Below are 15,825 nucleotides of genomic sequence, written 5' to 3'. Positions count from 1 at the left end.
GCAGTGACTTGTCTCAATGACTTAGACTACTTGTGCCAGCTCGGCTGGGGTGTACGGTGAAGTACTGCGCACCAGGAGCCTGCATTTGTGGAGCCCAGTGTAAACGGCCAGAACAGTATAGTGCAACTTCACATATTCATAATATAAGTAAAGGGCAACATTTCTTGTGCATGTATCCTTTTGTTCTTCTTGAAAATTAACCATTAACAATTAAAGGAGATTGACAGGCTCTGATATGAGAGATTTAAGGAGAGCAGGGCTGAGGATGCCTGTGAATATCCAGAATACAGCAAAGAGAGCAATAAGGTCTTCACCACCTCGACCAGAGAGTTTCTACTTCTGATAGTTAAAGCTACAGTAAGTGTCAGGGCATCAAACATAAAGAACCCCAATTCTGCCTTCAGGGGTTCCCAGCCTAAGGAAACAGCTCACAGTCCTCGTCCATAACATAAATCCTCCAGTCTGGTCAGCAGCCCTCTCACTCTCCCATCGTGCTTTGGCTTATGTTTTCCCCATACCGTCGAATATTCTCCCCTCTCTGCTCTATGTGGAGCCTGAGGTACAGGCTGCCCTCTCTGATCGTTATTCTTAAAGGAAGGAGGGAAATTCCACCCCAGAGGAAGGGGCTTCCAGCTCCAGGTTTGCCTTTATCCCCGTCATTTGGAACTAGGGCTTACATCATTTCAGAGGTCACAAAACACCTGGATTACTGATAACAAGCAAGGGTGGGGGGCCCAAGTTTTCCACAGGCTGGGAAAACTGATGTCTTCAGAGAGGATGTCTCCATCTATAACCTTCTAATATCAACATCCATCTCAAAGCAAACTGTGTTGTTTTTCTTTTAAACACTCTTGTTTTGCAGGGAGCACTCGTTGGTCTGTTGGCTGGATTTGGTGCTTCTTTCTGGGTCGGAATTGGAGCTCAGCTTTATCCCCCTCTTCCGGAGAGATCCATGCCGCTTCCCCTCCAAACCAGTGGCTGTACTAATAGCACAGGCAATGGGACAAATTGGATGACAACTACAGAAATGCCGTTTTCTACTAGTGCTTTGCAAATACACAATGTCGAAAGGTATTGAATTGAGTTTTATAATATCATAATTTTTAAAAATAGATGTAGCAGGTAGAGAACCCCAGTTTCTTTTTTTCCTGCAACACTGTGGTTTTTGCATAATTCTGAAATGAGTAGAGCGCAGTGGCTTTCTGCTATGATAGTTTGTTCAGAAATAGCAAAATAAAAAGCCATACTTTTTCAGTTTCTATAGAAACTTCTGCCTTACCTACAGATCTGGAGAAGGCTTGAATACAACAACAACAACAACAAAAACAAAAATTCCATTATGGGCAAATGCTATGAAGTATCAACTCTAGTTGAATGAAAATTTTCTTTGTCAACTTAAAAACTTTTAAAGTGAAAAGCTCAATTATGGAAAAAAAACCATTGCTTACATTGTCTTTGAAGTATGCAGGTTTTACTGACCAAAGCTACAGTTGTCTAAATATGTGGCTATTAGTTCAGTTTTAAAGATTCCAAATCCTTAGAGCACTAGCAGTGAGTTGGACTTCCTGCTGGAGTTTTCAGCATGCAGTACACTTCTGAGCTTCTGGATACTGATGCTGCCTGATTTACTACAGGGATGTAGCCCTGTCAGTAGATGATTGTTTTATTGCACGGTGGGTGCGAGAGCAAGGCTGTCTTTAGTGAGTATGTAGTTGACCCTTGAACAGTACCGGTCTGAACTGTGCGGGTGCAGTTGTACACAGATGTTTTTCAATGAATACCTAAAGTACTGTAAATACAGTTTTCTTCCCTATGATTTTGTTAATGTTTTCTTTCTCCAGCTTACTTTGTTCTAAGAATACAGTACATAATACATATAACATACAAAATATATGTTCATGGACTGTTTATGTTGTTGGCAAGGCTTCTGGTCAACAGTAGGCTCTTAGCAGTGAAGTTTTGGGGGAGGCAAAAGTTATTACACATTTTCAGCTGCGCAGCTGGCTGGGGCCTCAACCTCCTCATTGTTTATAGGTCAGTTGTGTAAATGTCCAGCCTGAAAGCATAAACCCCGTGGATATGTCCAAGGGCCGGGAAGACGAGACCACTGCCCTCAAAGTATTGGCCCAGTTCCAGCTTGTCCTGAATGAAAAACCACTGGAGAACCATTCCCTTGCAGGGGTGTCCAACCTGTAGCCCACGGACTGCATGCAGCTCAACACAAAATTGCAAATTTACTCAAAACATTATGACAGCTTTTTTGTGATTATGTGTCACAATGTATTTCATGTGTGGCCAAAGACAACTCTTCTTCTTCCAATGTGGCCCAGAGATTGCTAAAAGGTTGGACACCTGTGCTAGGGTCAAAACACGATCTCTCTCTCTTGAGAGAAGTAGTGTGACATTATTAATGATTTATGTCCCACAGGGAATTCAGCTATGAGAATGTTTGTCAGTGGGAGCTCAAGGTTGGAACTCCACACGGGTAGAGACTAAAGGTCATTCCGGAACCTGGGGCATATTTAGAGAGATTTGACTAGGTGGGCTGCTGTGGGGAGAGGGGTACGGAAATGCAGGGAGCAGTCTGGACAGGCACGAAACCACTAATGAGGGCCCTGGTGAGATGTCATTTGTCAGAGTCACGGGGGAGAAAAGATTAATGGGAGGGTAAGTGGGAGGATATTCAGGGTGTACTTATTTTACAATTTTTTAATTGTTGTCCAATTACTATTGTCTCCATTCTCCCCCCCCCATTATTCTCCCGTGCCTTACCCACCCTTACCTCCTGCATTCAATCCTCCCCTGGCCCTTGTCTTTGTCCATGGGTTCTTTATACACGTTCCTTGACTTGACCCTTCCAATTATGTTTATCATTTGTTCTGATTGTGTAAACATCTCTCTTAATCTAAGAGTCTAAGAGAAAAATGGTTATTGGAATTCCTGAAGCAAATAAATCAGCTGAGGTTTATTGTGTTCCTGGTACCTTAATAACACTTTTATATGTTAGCTTATTTATAAAATAACTCAGCTAATAAACAGGTTCTTTTAAATATGAACTGTGTACTCAGCCCTGGGCTGGTTCCTCATGTGGCCGCCACAGAAAGTCTTCCCCTCAGAGTTACTGTGGCTCCTGCCTTACAGGAAATTATCACTTAGCTGGAGAGAGTGTATTAATATACACAAAACAACTAACTCAGTAAGTACAATAAGTATAATAACCAGCACCTGGTAGATAGCTAATAAATGCTTGATAAATACTTATTAAAAGGATGAATATAAACAAAGCTGAAGCATAGATTAGTACGAGGACTTCACAGGTGTCGTCCCACTAAAAGAATGCAGAGGTTGGCTAGAAGGAGAAGGTCTGGAAAGTCGTTCTTGTCACAGAAAATGACCAGAAGGAAAGTCGGACAAGAAAATAAACTATTGAACAATACACTGAGACAGGGGGTAACCCTGGGCTGTCATGGGGGCCAGGAGGAGGAAGAGCCTAACTATTTCTGGGTGGAGCTAAGGAAGCCTTCTTAGAAGAATATTATACGAGCAGGAGTCAATCAGGTGAACGAGGCTGGGAGAAGGGGCAGGAGGAAGGAGGAGTGCACACTGCAGAACGGAGAAACAACATACGCGAAGGCGCGATGGCCTGAATCCGCACAGCGTCTTCGGAAATCATCCAGAGGGCGGTCTCACTGAAGATGGAATAAGAGGCCCATCGGTGGCCTCACTCCTCGGTTTCGGTCACCCGGATTCAGTTTTTATTTTTTAAGTTCCCAGGAGATGCTCACTGTGCTTCCAAGGGCTGGTGTTCGCCCCTCTGTAGGGCGCTTTCCCTCGGAACCTTTTGTGATTCAGATCTCGGTTCAAATGTCACTGCTTCACAAAGGCTCGCTCTGACCACACATCAGGCTGTAGTTCCTTCTTTCCACCCTGTTAATGTCACATGGCCTCGTTTCCTTTTCCATTACAGCACTTTCCATCAGTGGAAGTTACTACACTGATTAATTGACTTGTTTATTGTGTTTATCTCCACGTTTGTATGTAAACTCTATGCATGCAGGAACCTCACCTACCTTTTCAATGGTAGACTTTCAGATGACAAGAACGGTGCCTGGGACACCAACTGGAGTTGAATGAATGTGCGTGGACATTTAGTATTATAGTATAGAGTCAAGGTTAAGTCATACTTTTCATCCCTGATCCAATAAGATAAACTTGGGACAGCAGATTATGACATTAAAATCATTATGAAATATTGCATTTAGAGTTTTCCTTAAGGATTATTGACACTCTTAGTTGTTAGGAGCATTCCGTGACATCTCACAGTTATGCTGTGCTCTCTCTTAGGACTCCACTCATGGATAACTGGTATTCCTTATCGTACCTGTACTTCAGCACCCTTGGGACTTTGGTGACGTTACTCGTGGGAATGCTTATCAGTTTATTAACAGGTAAGTGTATAAACACCAGTGTTGTCTTTTTTTACCTCTACATCAGTTTTTACCACATCTGTTCTCTAGCTGTTTATGTTATTTCACTATAGTCCTGTTAACAGCTAGTTTAATTGTTTGCTGCATTTTACTCATGGGAAGTTTGAGGGCAGGAGACTCATCTCTATTCGAATCTTTGTTCTGCCATTTACTAGCCACATGCACTTGGAGAAGTCTGTATAGCTACGCTGAGCCTTAGCTATCTTTTGTGTGAACTGAGAATAATAATAATCGACCTGCCTATCTCACAGGTTGCTTTAAGACAAAAATAAAATGCTTGAAAGAAATTGCATAACCCCACTATAATGCTAGGGATTTTACATATATTGTTACCACAGCCCTGTGTCATTGTCCCACACCGACCTTTATGAACTGTACAGAAGTACAGACACGTAAGGAGTGATGATTATAAACTTTATAGTAATTAGTGTGTGAGGGCTATTTGCAGATGTTCATAAACTTTAAAAAATAATTTAACAAATCAAATTGATAATACACATAGTATACACTGCTCTCTTGGATTGCTGCAGAACTGTTACCCTGGCACTTTGGTTTGTCCTCTCTCCTTGAATTCCCTTGGTCTCCCTCCTGTGTGAGATTCCCTGCTGTCTGCACCCTACCTCTCCTGATTCTGATTTACCTCCTTAATTGAATGCAGCACATGGAAAGAGGAGATTCTGGAAGTGATGCATGCCTGAAGAAAACGTCTTTAATGCTCCCTTTTACTTGATTGGGTAGAGAATCCTAGGTTGAAAACAACTTTCTTGTCTGTGAGGGAATGTCTTAATTCTTGTCTAGCTTTCCTGTGTTTCTGTTGAGAATGCCAGTGTTGTTTTCTGGCATTCTGGTAGTATTGTCATGATACCTGCCGACCCCTTGCCTGTGGCCCCTTTCATAGTGCTGCCCTGCTCAAGGCCTTCAGTGGGGACTTGCAGTCTGAAGACCCATGATCTTCAGTTCTAGGGCATTTTCTTATATTATTTCTTTTGTAATTTCCTGCTTTCTCTTTCTGCAAAGTCCCTTTAAGTTAAATGTTTCAGTCTTGGAGAGTTCTTCTAATTTTCTTACCTTTTCTCTCCTATTTTCCACCTCTGTGCCTATTAGGTCTACTACATGGGATATTTTCTTCAACTGCTTTTCCAATACTTCTCAAAGGAGCACTCTGATCCAGCCTTGAGAATAGTGTGTAAGGGAAGGAGGGCAGGTAGGAGGCTTTGCAGTAATCAGGTGAGCGGTCACAGTGGCTCAGACCAGGCTAGTAGTGTGGGTTGGGGAAAAGTGCCAGGCTCTCTCGTTTCCTACATTCCTGAACACGGTTGCATCCATAGCCACCAAACTGGGGGAGGTGGTTCCACTGCCCTCTTTATCCGATGTGTAGCAACCAGTCAGACATCCTACACTTGGTCCCAGTGTGTGGGATGTCTTTGCTTTATGCTACAAAGCTACCAGCACCGTGACGCTCGAAGGAATCCTTCTCTCATTGTTTTTTGCTACCTGAATAGCACTGTCTTCCAAACTTCTGACGCTTGTGTTTATAATTAATAAATTATGTGAATAATTATTGGAGAGAGTAATATAATTATATCTATATTGATTATAATATTATTATCTATCACAACGTATAATTATGACCCATTTAGAACAAAGCTTGTAACTATTTGTTAACCATGAAACAGTTGTTTTAAATTATTCTGTTTCTTTTCCAGACAAACTGGGCTTTTTCTCATAAATAAAATTACCAGCACGGTAGGCTTGTTCTCTTGTCTGTTTTGATACACAGGATGGGCAAAAGTACATTTACAGTTGTTCGTATGGAAAATAATACCATCATTAACAAATAATACAACAAGAATAAACTCTGTGTTTCTCATACTCACAACTGTAAACCTACTTTTGCCCCTTCTTGTATATTAAGGCAGATTTTAAATTTTTCTCACCAGTAATCCAATTGTTTAGATCTGGAACACAGCTAACCTGTACTATCAGACGTTTGGTCCTTATTTAACCCATTTTTTTCCCTTTAAGAATGGGGTATTTGCCCTGGCTGGCGTAGCTCAGTCGATTGAGCACGGGCTGCGAACCAAAGTGTCGCAGGTTCCATTCCCAGTCAGGGTACATGCCTGGGTTGCAGGCCATGACCCCCAGCAACTGTACAATGATGTTTCTCTGTCTCTCTCTATCTCTCCCTTTCCTCTCTAAAAATAAAATAAATAAAATCTTTAAAAAATGGGGTATTAGAGAAATCTTTTTTTTCCCCTTAAATGCTTTGATTCTCAAACCCTGCACAACTGTATGTTTTGTTTTAAAAAGTAAAGCTCTTTCCAGGAGAACAGGCATCCAGTTTGGTTAAAAAACACTTCAACTTTATACATTTCATAAAGGACATTCCCACTCCACAGCGGCGGTGAGCACCTTGGAAAGAATCTAGAAACATAAAATTCTGGTGCTCCTTGGGAATTATATTTCAATTCTACTATAGGATGCTGGGAATCTGTAAGACCAGGCCAAATGGACTTGGTGGGTGTTTGAACTTCACCTCACCAGGCCCTGTGCAGTGGGAGCGTGTCTCATCATCGGGAAAGTGGGGTGAAGAGTTCCCTGAGTAGATGGCGAACTGTGAGTGCAGGGACGGTCTTCCTCACTCTGCCTCTCCAGCACCTGGCAGAGTCTCCAGCACGTGGTCGGCAGTGCTGTTGAGTGAATTCATCTGAGGCTGATCTCCTCTTGAGAACAGCAGAGGTTCCCAAAATTAAAACTCTAGTATTTTTACTAAAGTAGTGCTTCTCAAATATTGGAGGGAATAATGACCACTTTGAAAATTTGGTGCAAGTCAGAATTCAGTGCCCATCCCCCCAGAGATTCTAACTGGGCCTTTCCAGGTTGGAGTTGAGGAATCTGCATTTTAAGTAGTTCTCCTAGGTGATTTATGTAGAGGTTCTTTGAGATACACGGTTTTAAAAGCATCCTCTTTGATCCACAAATAAAATATCAAATCAAAGCAAAACCTTCGAGAAGAGGAATTGGATCAAACACCAATCATCATACTGGTTTTTATTTAAATAATTCATTCAACAGTTTATACTTTCCTGCACTTCTTCACACACATCCACATTCATAGCCACCACATAGGGGAAAGGCAACTTGACCATCTGAGGCAGAGGCAAATGCTTTGATATTTTATTTGTAGATCATGAAGGATGCTCTTAAACCGGTTTTCCTACCAGTATTGGACTCATTCTCTAGTTGAGTACCAGATGAGGCAGCTGGCTTGCATTTATCTCGAAACACTGGACTCACACTGATCAGTGCCAGCCTTGCAGAAGGAGGCAAGGGAGACAGTAGGCTAAGTGTCCAGCACTATCTAAAAGCTTTTCTTTCTCTTTGTGTTTTATGTGTGTAGAGTTGAATGTGCATGGTTCAATGCCTGTGTGATGGGTGGTCACTGGGTAGTTATAGGTATCCTTTTAATAATGTAAATAATGTATATATTTTTCAGGAGGAAGAAAACAAAACTTAGACCGCAAATTTCTCTTAACTAAAGAGGACGTCTTATCAAATTTTGACATTTTTAAGAAAGTAAGTTGGCTTTCTTTTTCCTTCAAATTAGTACAACTGCTTTTATCACCTGAATAGATAACTAGTTGGTCTTCGTAGTCCTTTGAACTCTGATGGACAAGGAAGGTCTTTGCCCGATTTCATGACTTGTTTTTGTCCTCTCTCTCCCTTGGTAGACGGCTCCCTTTCCAAAGCCGATTTGGAAAAAGCAAAGTGATAGTGACTATTTAGAATTAAATGGACGAACAGTTCCTTTTTCTAATGACCATGTTAACATTTTCTTTCAGAAGGACCGTGTTTTAAGCTATAAATCTCATCCAGTAGAAGATGGGGGAACTGATAATCCTGCTTTCAACCACATTGAGTTGAACTTCACAGATCAAAGTGGCAAGATCAATGGGACTCATTTGTGAAACAGCTGTGATACTAGATGACCCCACACAGTGTCTCAGTTTTCTGTGTTTTCTAAGATAATCCAATCAGGGTTAGGCATTTTTTTTTGTTCTGTCACGAGTGTTTTGGAGGAAACTTTGGGGGGATAAAATTTTGTTAGGCACAGTCCTGACTTTCCTCATCGACTACACTCATTCGTGATGCTGCTTTGGAGCTCAGAGTGTCTGTGTCAGCATTCCCGTGTCTCACTGCTTTGCATCCATGAAGCTATCATTGTGAAAGGTAGGACCCCCTGCGTGCCAAAAGGATAACACACACATACACACATATCTGATGGTCAAAAGCATATTCTTAAATTCAGACATTATTACAAATATTTTCCACACTTTTGGTGCTAGCATATAAGTTTGAAATGCGCTTCTCTCCCTCCTACTGCATACTCTATTCTTAGGGAGAAATGAGGTGACAGGTCTGCGTTGTGTGTATCTTTGCTTCTCATTGACCACTGTCAGCCCAGGGCACACATCAGCCTTGAAACCAATTCTGGCTCAGGAAGGTAGTAATCAAGAAACGTACTGTTTGGGACAGACTATGGGCCCAATTAGCAAGGTCTTCTTGGTGCCAAGCATCTATGCCTATGCCTTTTTGCTTGTTAGCTAGAGTTCCTGGCCACCTCCTGCTTGTATTGCCTTTCTTAGACTCTGGGTCTCATCTGCACTCCTAGTTTCTTTCGCATCAGCGTTGGTTTTCTTGTGCACTTTACCTTTGCTTGCCTTCCTGATTTCCTGTTTACCCTGTTGTCTTGAGACGCCTCATGGGAATCATGCTAACCCACATCCTGGTTCACTAAGCCCCGGCCTATAAATCATAAACACCCGTGAGCCTAGTACTGACTAAAGTACCTTCCACGTAGGTACTCATGCATTTGGTGATTCAAGGACATTCACATGATTAAAAATGGTTAAGCTCCTTGGAATTTCCCTTGATGATTACAGTGAATGCCATTAAGTTGAATTTTTGAATGTCAACTACTTTGTAATCAACTGAATTTAATGATACATATGCTTAGAAATCCTGAATTCTAGTATATCCTCCCAGTTAAAGAGCTAAACTACATAGGCAAACACTAGTTTTCTTTAATGTTCTGGAATTACTAAATGTATGGTTTGTTCCATGTTTTAACATTTCAAGTAGGAGTCTTGAAGTTTATTTTGTTTATTTTGCTACATTTATAGCTAAGAGTTTGGTAAATATTAAGGCTTTTGTCAATAACTTTTTTTCCCTAAAGTGCCCATATTAGATATTGTTTAGAGGTTTTTTTAGCTTTGCAATGTTTTAAAATAATTTCAGAAGTATTTATGTACATTGATCTATTTTATAATTAAATATATTTTTGCTTTTTTCTGATATTTAGGGAAGCATGCTCATTTATGGTTGCTAATTGAAAGCATTAAGAAATAAAAAAATAGGAAGTACCATTTATCTAAAACAGAGGGATTTATATAACACTTAAGTAACAATGTATTCATATATTTTATATGTGTATAGATGTTATTTTTAAATCAGTATATTTGTAAGCACATTTAATTTTGTAAACCTGTACATTTGAATGAGTAGAAAGACAATCTTTTTTTGTTTTATGTGAGTGTGATTTGAACTGTTGTTATTTATTTCATAATTCTAAATGCACATGTGTGTAGAACTCTTCAATTTTGGAAATCAAAATCAGGTCATTTATTTTCTTCTCGTATCTGACTGCCAAGGGGTTTGCAGTGTATTTTTAGTGAGAGAGAAAGTACTTCCATTTTTTTCCACTTTCTTTTACCACAGTGTGTCTTTGTGATTAGGAGCTGTTGACCTTTTACTTTTATAAATATCCGACTTTCAGATATAAGTTGTTTTTTCTTTTCAATGAGTATATCGGGGTGACACTGGTTAACAAAATTATACAGGTTTCAGGGACACAGTTCTACAGTGCATCATCTGTACTCTGTTGATCTTTTACTTTTAGGGCTATTTGAGTGGCAGATATAATTCTTAAGAAAAGTTATATTATTATTAAAAATTATTTATTTAATCTAAATCTTTGGGCAAAATCAAAGAAATAACCTAATGTTCTTAATTATTTTTTTATCATAACAACTCAAATGAAAGGGAAAAACCCACACAAGTTGTCTGTTTTTATTTTGTCATTGACATGTTGTATAACCTTGAAATTATTTATTTCCTCTAATGATGAAACATAATACTAAACATCTACCTCACAGAAATAATGTGAGTATAGAAGATCTGACAGCACTTTATTAACTCAAATAGTGTTACTTTGAACCTCAGTATGATTGGAAATCAAAATTTGAAATAAAGCTCATTTAGTAATTAAAAATACTGAGCTGTTGCCCTGGCTGGTGTGGCTCAGTGGATTGAGTGCTGGCCTGTGAAGCAAAGAGTTGCCAGTTCAATTCCCAGTCAGGGCACATGCCTGGGTTGTGGACCAGGTCCCCAGTAAGGGGTACCCGAGGCAACCACACATTAATGTTTCTCTCCCTCTCTTTCTTCCTCCATTCCCCTGTCTCTAAAAATAAATTAATTAAATCTCAAAAAAAATACTGAGTTGTTAATAATTTGCAATGTAATAGTATGGAGATTGTTTCTTCTCTGAAAACCGTGTCATAGAAATATCAAAATACAGTTTGTGGTCAGCAGGATTACTCTAACAGAGAGAACACAAACTTTAAAGAAGGCTCTGGACCAGTCATCTTCACTCCACAGAGAAATAAAGTTTTGTATGTAGGATGTAAAAAAGTATAAATCGTATTCATCTATGTAGGTGCTCATGCGGTCATTTTCTCTCCAGACCAATGGTTCTCAATGGGGAAATTTTGCACCTTAGGAGACATTTGGAAATGTTTGGATACATTTTTGGTTGTTCATAGGTGATAAGGAGGTGGTATTGGCATCTAGTGACTAGAACTTAGGGATGGTGCTCAGCATTCTGTGATTTGTACCTCTGCAACAAAAAATGGGCCTGCCCCAGGTATAATAGTGTCGAGTTTGAGAAATCCTGTCCTGGAGGCTAAGGTTGCAATCTTTTTTTTTTAACTTTATTTTTATTGTTTCCACTATTACAGATGTCAGGATTGTAGTCTTGATTTTCCTTAAGTCACACACCCTGGTTACATTCCTTCAGGGAAATTGCCATGAGTCTTCTAACTGAGCTTGCTGACCTACAGGTGAAGAGTAAATGCCACTAGGATATGGAATGTTAAGATGTAGAATAATGACCTGTATTTTCACAGCATTTTGAAAATATTAAGGATAATAGAATTGTAAATAATTGTAGAAACAACTGAGTTTTGTTTCCCAACATGATTTCCAGAATTAACACATGTTAAGATGAAGGAAATATGAATATGAAGATTTTACAATATTGTTTTTTTTATGAAAACCCCATAAAGTATAATTTATTGTTAAGAATTACGTGTCTGTCCAGGATGTACAATAGATACAGAGGGGAACAGGGATGGAGTAGAGGCGGGGGGGAAGTTACCTGCTCTCTGTGTTGATTCTTACAGGAAATTCTGATGTTTTTTCAATAATGATTGTTGATATGAGGTCAAATGAGTTCATGACCATTTAGTTTCTGAAACATCACTGTACAACTTAGTGATGGTAAAATGTACTTTTAAATTGTGTGCCCATTGTTTGTGAAAAAGCTTGAGAGACTTGAAGATTATCATGTAAAACCTGGCTGCATTTCTGATTTTTCAACTTGATTAAATGCTCTACATGTGTCTTTGAAGTTGTCTATTCTTGGGCGATTGAATATAATTAATTTTATCAGCTTTTACAAAGGTTATTTCCACCCTATTTCCCACATAATGGACTCTTCCTATATACTATATATAGTTTATAAAAGTGTAAGCAAATAAACATTCAAAATTTTTTGTCACTGAAGAATATATTATATATATATATATATTAATAGTTTGTTTTCATTGTTTTTTTCATCACCATTTATTCCCCTTATACCCTCTTCCACCTCCACCAACCCCCTCCTCGCTGCAATCTCCACTGTTCTTCATGTCCATGAGTCCCTTTTCTTTTTTGCTTGACCCCTCTACCCCCACCCCCAGCCCCAGCCCCAGTCCTAGAGCTGTCAGCCTGCTTCTCAATGACTCTGTCTCTATTTTTCTTGTTAGTTCAGTTTGTTCATTGGATTCCAAATTTTAGTTAAATCATAGTAATTAACACTATATTTGAAAGTAGAAAGTAATGTCTTTAAAACTGGATATTTCTTAGCCATTATCTCTTTGAATATTCCCCCTTTCTCATTTTCTCTATTCTGTAACTCTTTAACTCCTAGTACATGAGCACTGCAATTTTTTATCCTCTTCTCCATGTCTTCTAATCTGGATCATAACTTCTATCTTTTTATATCTAATGTAATTTTGAAGTAGAGAAATAGGAAGCCTTCTATTCACATGTTTAAGACGGTAAGAAACATGTCTCGGTAATGATGACATGCGAAGTGCGTGCAATTCAAAACAGGACCAGTTGCTAAGGTGGATGGAGGGGCAAATAAAGGGGATAAGGGAGGGAGGTGGAGGGAGAGACAAGAGATAGGAGATAGAATACCTAAATTTACATTCCTTCTGCAGCCATGCAAAGACAAGATTTCAAAAAAATGAAGAGAGTCAAGAAATACCTTGTTTTACACAATGAAGAAGCAAGGGTCTGGCTCAAGGAGGCTGTGAACAGGGGCGGTAATCAAGCAGAGAAGAGAGGCAGGTGAGGAGCTTCAGAGGAAAGTACAGCGGTGAAATAATTCACAAAATATAAGCCATGACCTCCCCCTCTCCCAGAGCACTCAGTTGCCTCCTAGGCTCATTCTCACTGTGCAATAATCAGGCCTTTGGTTTTATAGGGATGCTTCAGCAAATACCAGAGAAAAGAAGGATGTCTTTTGGGATTTTGAGTGTCAAAAATCTAGCTTTTAGGATGAAATATCTTGGAAGGTAAGAGATAGGCTCTCTACAGTAGAAATGGACTCCCTATGCTGGGAAGGTAAGAGAGAAGCGATGAGCGTTAATATATTCGTGGGACTCGGAGGAAGGGTCTCTGTAGGTCACAGCTCCATGTGCTGAGCCCTCGGATGGCAACAGCAAATCATCCTACATTTGTGGGATTTGAAAATCAACAAAACTTTGTGTGCCTCTTCCTGGTTCAAGCACAGAGCATTAAATACATAGCTGAGTGCTATGTCTGGGCAAGCATATGGCTTTGGAGTATTACAGAGACTTTACCATGTTTAATAAGTTCAGAAGCAGAAATTGCTAAATGAGGTATCCAGGCAAATAGGAATTCAGCCTCACAATTTCCTACAACCTAGTGTAGTAAAACGTAAGGAAAGAAACCCGTATGGGATAAGGCTCAAAGAGTCTGAGACCTATTTAGACTTGACAATGAAGAATTTTTCATGGTTTTCGAACAGAGCATGAACATTATAATCTTAGGCAATTAAAAAAATCCAGGCAGGAGGGGGAGTGGTGATGGGAGGAAGAAACACTCTTTATAGCAAGTAATCAGCACTGCAGCTAAAAGTTGATTCCAACCTCTTAATGCTCTTCATGATCTCTTCCTTAAACATAGCCATCTGTGCTCACTGCTGCATGCTCAGCATCTGTAACAGAGTCTGGCCCAATAAATGTTAAATGACTGAATTCACAATTCCTGCCTCTTGGAGTTTTCATCCACCTTTTTGCTCGTTTGTTGGTTTCTAAATGTGTCACCAGTTTGATTCCCTAGCAAGCAGAGTCTGAAATGTAGTTTCATGTGCTTCATGTTTGTTAAGGAGCACCTTTAGGATCAACCCGTGCGGAAGAGGACAGAAGCAGGCATGAGCAGGGATGGAGTTTGAGCTGTAATGCAGACCCAAGGAAATCCCCCCACGGAGACTCTGACTGCAGAGGGGCCCTTTAAAGTGATCCCAAACTGCGCCAAGATGGACAAGCTTTTGCATTCCTGCATCAATTAGCTGTGGTTAGGGGCTGTCACGGGAAGCGGGAAGCAGAGCGTCTTAGGCCAGGTGATCCTCCGCAGCCAGGGCCCGTGAAGGGGTGGAGAGACCAAGGCCCGCTGCCAAGGACCGCCCCCAAGGGCAGGGGCCCCGAGGTCCTTCGTGGAAGGGGGAGCTCCGCAGTGTACTACGGTGTCCACTTCACGAGGTAACTGCATTTTAGAGAACGTAAGTCACGTATCCAAGGTCATCCACCTTGGATCTGAACTTAGTTTTATCTCACTCCAGAGCACGTAATATGAATATTTTTGTTCCATTGTACCTGTTGCCGTAAGCTCATTCCTAAATTGGTGAGGGTGGGGGTTGGAGTTCGGAGGACTTGTCCTCAGGTTTCGGGGCTAATGCAGTGCAGGTCAGGGTGCAGGACCTTTGTGGGGCACTGACTGAGTCCTTTGAGAAATGCCCAGTGTTCCGCTCAGCTAGGGACCTGCGTGATGGTGCCTTGTGTCGAATGATGTGATTATTAGCTGCTAACTGCCACAGCTTGAAATTGCTACCCGCCCACTTTCCCACCAGAATGAGATATTTTCCAAATATTTTACAGTCAGATAAAACTAAGTTCAGCTTGAATTATAGAGCATATTAAAGGAATTCAAATGGTGGCGAATATTGACTAGATCAGTCGTTTTCAAAACATGGGCCCCACTAACAGGATCGACGCCACCTGGGTACTTGAGGCAGTTAAAATTCTCGGGCCCACCTTAAGACTTACCGACTCAGGCGCTGTGGTGTTGGGAGCAGGCAACTCTAAGGCGGGCTAGGGCGAATCTGGGAGCTACTGGACCTGATGATGGTAATGATAACTAGCAGGAAAAACAAACTGGGTTTGTGATTAGCAAATGAACTATATATAAATTATTTCTTTTAAAAAGTTACTTTAGGGGAAGGGAGGGAGAAGGAGAGCAATATCCAAGTGAGATACACTGATGGGTTGGTTTCCCTCCTGAAGGCGCCGCGACGGCGCCCTGACCACGCCTGCAACCCCGCACACGCCCTGATGGAGAATTAAACCCGTGACCCTCGTGCTTACTGATTGACGCCGCAACCAGCTGAGCCACACTGGCCAGGGCTAGAAATTATTTCTTTAAAACTGGTTTGTGCACAGTTTCGTGTTGCTTTGCTTCTTAGACCTCAGTCCTTTCAAATGACCACAACTTCCTAATTAGTAAGGTCTGAATTAATGAAGTTAATTCCTTTCCTGGGAACGGGTGAGGGACGCCGAGGACAGCTCAGCACAGGCCTCACTAGTAACAGCTTTAGCATCTACCTCTCCCTGCCAGGTAATTAAGGGATCCAAACTGATTGCTAAGCCAG

General features: G+C 40.7%; 1 protein-coding gene across 1 annotated transcript in view; it reads left to right on the top strand.

Moving 5' to 3' along the window:
- The window catches only part of SLC5A8 (solute carrier family 5 member 8), a 39,995-nt gene extending 29,666 nt beyond the window's left edge, over positions 1 to 10,329 (top strand). The window contains exons 12-15 of the mRNA XM_028532725.2: positions 863 to 1,071; positions 4,345 to 4,448; positions 7,984 to 8,063; positions 8,330 to 10,329. Coding sequence (XP_028388526.1) covers positions 863 to 1,071; positions 4,345 to 4,448; positions 7,984 to 8,063; positions 8,330 to 8,455 — 519 coding nt within the window. The 3' untranslated portion in view covers positions 8,456 to 10,329. The remainder of the gene's footprint in view (positions 1 to 862; positions 1,072 to 4,344; positions 4,449 to 7,983; positions 8,064 to 8,329) is intronic.
- Positions 10,330 to 15,825: the final 5,496 nt, after the last annotated feature.

The sequence above is a fragment of the Phyllostomus discolor genome, chromosome 2, assembly GCF_004126475.2.
Source record: "Phyllostomus discolor isolate MPI-MPIP mPhyDis1 chromosome 2, mPhyDis1.pri.v3, whole genome shotgun sequence".
NCBI lineage: Eukaryota > Metazoa > Chordata > Mammalia > Chiroptera > Phyllostomidae > Phyllostomus > Phyllostomus discolor.
The sequence above is the reverse complement of the archived record's forward strand: the minus strand, read 5'-3'. Positions and strand labels throughout refer to the sequence as shown.